This window comes from Bos javanicus, chromosome 10, assembly GCF_032452875.1.
Source record: "Bos javanicus breed banteng chromosome 10, ARS-OSU_banteng_1.0, whole genome shotgun sequence".
Classification (NCBI taxonomy): Eukaryota; Metazoa; Chordata; class Mammalia; order Artiodactyla; family Bovidae; genus Bos; species Bos javanicus.
In genome coordinates, this window is record NC_083877.1 from 24,080,604 (window position 1) to 24,086,153 (window position 5,550).

Below are 5,550 nucleotides of genomic sequence, written 5' to 3' on the forward strand. Positions count from 1 at the left end.
TGGATGCTTGGGGCTAGTGCACTGGGACGACCCAGAGGGATGGTATGCGGAGGGAGGAGGGAGGAGGGTTCAGGATGGGGAGCACATGTATACCTGTGATGGATTCATTTTGATATTTGGCAAAACTAATACAATTATGTAAAGTTTAAAAATAAAATAAAATTTAAAAAAAAAAAAGAAAAGAAAATGATGCTCCCAGTATCTTGTCCAATGTTTCTGGTGCCAGTGCTCAGTGGCAACTCAAGTTCCTCTTCTGCCCTTCTCAGCCAGCGAGAACTCTAAGTTCATATCTGCTTTAATTCTTTCAGTAGGCCCCACCCTCTCACAAACTGGAGAATATCGTTTGTTTTTTTTTTTTTTTTTTTCAGCTCCAGAATTTTTGTTGTTGTTGTTGTAATTTTTTTTTAATTTTATTTTATTTTTAAACCTTACAAATTGTATTAGTTTTGCCAAATATCAAAATAAATCCTCCACAGTTATACATGTGTTCCCCATCCTGAACCCTCCAAACTGGATAATATCTTTATTGGAGTGATTTCATTTAATTCCTTTCACTTTTTAACATTTTTGAGTTCACCATGTGTACTTAGTCACTCAGTCAGTCCCACTCTTTGAGACCCCATGGACTGGAGCCCGCCAGGCTCCTCCATCCATGAGATTTCCCAATGTTTCCCAAGAATACTGGAATGGGTTACCATGTCTTCCTCCAGAAGATGTTGCCAACCCCAGGATCAAACCCATGTCTTCTGCATCCCCAATTTGGTTGGCAAATTCTTTACCACTGGGAAGCTGTGGTTAAATACTTATTTTAATCCTATCCTCTTATCAACTACTCTGCTAGTTCCCAGTTAGAAGTGTCTAGTGCAGAAGCAGATATATGTTGAGAAGGAAAGATAAAGACCAAAGTGCATAATCTGTAGGGCCAAAAGGTGTCTGTGATTAAAACTGTACTGATGTAGGTGAGTAACATTAAGCACTGCAGATGCCCTGTGGTCGCCTCAAAGCGTGACTGTGGCTGGAGGAGGGGCTGAGCCCCACGGAGGGTTTGTGTAGAGGCTGCAGGTGCCTGGGGAGCACTGTGCTGCACAGCACAGAAGTAAGTGCCTGAGTCTGTGGTCTGTGAAGAGGAAATGTACAGTGAGCTGCTGCCTTCTTTAGGAACTGTCGTGGCATTTAATCTTCCATCCTTCTTTGTCCCTGAAGGAATGTAAAACAGGTGGATGATGCAGCCCCCAGGGTTCTGAAGATACCAACTCACACTCTGTGGGAAAGTGGAAAAATTACACTGAAGCGTGTAGCTGGCTCCCTCCTGGAGACTCAGGGCTGGGGGACTCTGCTCCATATCCACCCCTTGCACACCTGATGAGGAAAGAGAAACAGTCACTAGTGAGGGTCACTGTAACTCCTACTAAACCCTGAAAATGCCCTCATCCCCACAGATGATGAGAAGGATAAAAAGTCTGCAGGACTTGTCAGCTCCTCTCCCTCCCTCAACAATAGAGCAGTTCCTCATTCCTTCAGATCCCCTGTGGGGCAGCCCCAACTCACAGCAAACCTGGGCAAACAAAAGCCCCAGCACAGTGCCTGCTAGCCTCTTCATGATGCTTCCTCTTCTTTGGGGACATTTTCACTGTAAGACACTTAACAGAACCCCGAGGGAGTGAGTGTCGTAAGTCGTTCCTGCTCCTGCAGCCAATCAGCTTACCCAACAAATCCTGCTCAGGTGACACTGACAGGACGCCCCACCCTCCCACTCACTGCAGCCAACTCAGAATGTGCGGGCAGGGGTAGAGTGAGAGAAGGAAATAGAAAGATCATTATTTTATGATTTGAGGGACATTTTCTGAGAACATTTAGGAGAAGGCAGACCCTGATTAGGAATTTGGGAGAATTTTAGGAAAAAGAAAGCAAAAATTAATTATATAGCCCCATCTTTCTCTCACATGGCATGGATGCAGTAGTTCTTCCTTAATGAAATACTGTTTCCCAGAAGTGCTGAGGATGCAGCTTTTGCTTCTCTTATGCACTTACTTGTGGTTCTGAAGGGTCCTCATGAATCAGCATGATCAGAAGTTGCTTCTAATGGCTGGAACACTTTGCTGTATTAAACAGTATTATTTTTTAATTAATTTATTTCTAACTGTAGGATAATTGCTTTACAATATTGTGTTGGCTTTTGCCACACAATGATGTGAATCAGCCAGAAGTATACATACGTCCCCTCCTTGTGAGTCTTCCCCCCATTCCTCTAGGTTGTCACAGAGCTCCGTGTTAACCTCCCTGCATCATACAGCAACTTCCCACTAGCTATCTATTTTACATACGGTAAAGCATATGTTTCAATGCTACTCTCTCAATTTTTCCCACTCTCTCCCTCCCCTACTGTGTCCAAAGTCTGTTCTCTATGTCTGTGTCTCTATTTTTGCCCCGCAAAAAGGGTCCATCAACAGATGAAAAGATAAAGAAGTTGTCATACTTATATACAATGGAATATTTCTCAGCCATAGAAAAACACATTTGAGACAGTTCTAGTGAGGTGGATGAGCCTAGAGCCTGTTAAACAGAGTGATGTAAGTCAGAAAGAGAAAAAAAATTGTATATTAATGCATATATATGGATGCTATAAAATTGGTACTGATGACTTTGAAAGTTATATATATTTATTTTAGACTCAGCCTGCATTGAGAGCGGTATTCGTTATCTTAACCACGAGGTGGACATCGAAAATTGAATTGTAATAGTTTTATTTTTATTAAAGTGAAAGTGAAAAATTATTTTTTAATTACTATTGTAAATACATTTTAAACTGCTGATTACTAGTTTTGTATTATGCTTTTTAATTTTAGTAGGTTATTTTAGAGAAAAATAAGTGTTTTTGAAACCATATGAAGATAATTTTAGTTTGTGCTCTTATCTCAGACTCTGTAAATAATATCAATTCTCTGTCAGTAGATTTGGGGGTAAAAGGGATGGAAGATGAAGACCTGTATATTTTCACTGCAGTGAAAGTAAAGTGATCTGCAGACACTAATGTTCAGATGGACAGTTCAAAAATGGTTCAGTAGTAGCAGCACGTAGGCCTAGTTGCTCCAAGGCATGTGGGATCTTAGTTCTCCAACCAGGGACCGAACCTGTGTCCCCTGCATTGGCAGGCAGATTCTCTACCACTGAGCCACCAGGGTAAGCCCCATGTGCTGCTTGCATGCCTGCATGCTAAGTCACTTCAGTCATGTCCGATTCTTTGCAACTCTAAAGACTGTAGTCTGCCAGTCTCCTCTGACCATGGGATTCTCCAGGGAAGAATACTGGAATGGGTTAACATGCCCTCCTCCAGGGGATCTTCCTGAACCAAGGATTAAACCCGGGTCTCTTGCAGCTCCTGCATTGCAGGTAGAGTCTTTACTGCTAAGCCATGGGGGAACCCCCATGTGCTGCTTAAGGATTATCAAATTGATGAAAACTCCTTATAAAGGCAGGGTTTCCAGACCTGCCTAGAAAGTGAAAAATTATTATTCACTTAATTTTTGTTTCTTTCAAAAAACTTCTTCACGGGAAATATGAATGTCCTAGACTAGCAACAATAACATTTCAGATCTTTCTCAGAGAGAGTAATTTGTTTCTGGTAAGTGGAACAACTGTAACACATCAGAGTCTAGACTTGGCCTTGGATCCAAATGAAAGAAGCCTTTGGTACAAGGAGAATTATTTGTATGTTTCCCACTTCTTATGTTGGGACTAGCACACTGAAACCAACATTTTATTGACATGAGAAAGAGTCATAAAAATTATTAACACCTCTTACTTTATTGCTATGTTAAAATTATGATTCTGATATGCCTCAAAATTCTTCTTAGATTCATCAGTAAACTAGGTGCTTATTCCTTGTCCTCTTTTTCTTCTGTTTTTATTCATCTTCTTCCATTTCTCTTCCCTTAATTTTCCTCATCTCTTACTGCTCTTCTGATTCTCCTTCCAAATGATTCTAGATTTGCTCTCGTGATGGCTCCCCCAACTCTGCACCCCCCCTCCTTCCCACCAGAGAGATATTGCACAGGTGCAGCCCCGTCTGTCCCAGTGTGCCTCTCTCAGGACACAGTAGTACACAGCGGTGTCTCTCAGGGTGACCTGGGGCAGGACCAAGGTGCTGGACTTTCTGTCTGAAGAGATGGTCAGAGAGGCCACGCTGCTGTTCACTGTGCCTCGTAAGCCATGAATGACATACTGTGGACTCTGATTGGGATTTTGCCGATACCAATGTATATAGTCATCTCCTCCAATGGTAGAGTGGTTACAAGGCAGGTTTATATCCTCTCCTTCAGCACAATCCATGGAGCTGGACTGGGTGCTCTTAGCATTAATCACAGTCCCTAAAGGGCCAAGAAAATAAAATTATTCCCTGACAACAAATCAGTGTAATTCTGTGGATCAAGGGCACAACACTCCCCAAACTGTCTGACCTATCCCCTACTCCAGTGTTTTTATCTATGTCCTGAGAAATATTATTGATGCCTATTATATACGGACCAAAGACACATGGCAAGAATCTGAGAACTCTATAGGCTTTATCCCGGGGTCCTTGGCTCAATAACCCCAGAGATTTCTTCCAACATGCTTACTGCTAATGTCTCTTCTGGATCATGGCTATGAATTAACCTGTTATATAGAAGTTTGTACTCCCTAGCAAATGCATAGATCTGTTTTAAATTCCATTGCTATAATGCTGAATAAAACATAGGGAGAGAAGTAGAGAGCAAATGACCCTTTATGGTTCCTTGGCTTCAAAGTCATCCTTTGTAGATACAGAACACCTCCCCAAGGTCAGAAAAACAGTTACTCCAAACACCAGCCTCATACTTCAAGGACAAACCAGGATTGTGGGCTCAGAGTTCAGACTTGTGTCTGCTCCTAGGCTTGTTTGCAGAGAACAGTCACAACTGCTGCTAGTAGAGACTTAACACCAGTGCAGGTATCTGTTGCAGTGTGTTGTTGCCAGGATCGCTCAGCCAATGATCAAGCAGTTCCTTGTCTAGGTCTTCCTGCCCTGTTTTAGTCAGTCCCCCAAAGAAGGAGAGACATCCCCAACTCACAGGGTGTGTGCTGCCATCCTCTGTGAAGTTTAAAGTCTGGCTCTGAAAAAGGAACACTGATCACGATGGTGTGTCTATCTGGAACCATTGTTCTATCATTTCTTCTTCAGAGACATTTTCTGATGCTCTGTGAAGCTTGTGGAAAACATTGTTTAATCACAGAAAACTGTACTGAGATAAAAATTCCCATCCACGTTCTAGGAAATGTATGTGAGATTTCAAAGTAGGCTGTGATTGCTCTGAGGGACAGGAAATATTACTAACATTGGGACAGAAAACTAAACGTCTTGAGCTCGGACATTGGAACTCAGCGTCCTGAAAAGGTCCTTGGAATCATGCATCTGTCTCCATTGAGGCAGACATTTCACAATACATCTGTTCTTGATATAGTAACTGATGACACGGATGGTATTCTCCTCATTCTCCTTGAACAATGGTCCTTAATCCTTATGTCCTCTATGCC

The 5,550-nt window shown here is 42.2% G+C and overlaps 1 gene segment (V, D, J or C); it reads right to left on the reverse strand.

Annotated features, from left to right (window-relative positions):
- Positions 1-387: 387 nt before the first annotated feature.
- On the reverse strand, positions 388-1,723 carry LOC133255323 (T cell receptor alpha variable 22-like). The segment is given in 2 exon segments: positions 388-1,359; positions 1,549-1,723. Coding segments are annotated over 2 exon segments (582 nt in total).
- Between the last annotated feature and the right edge of the window lie 3,827 nt (positions 1,724-5,550).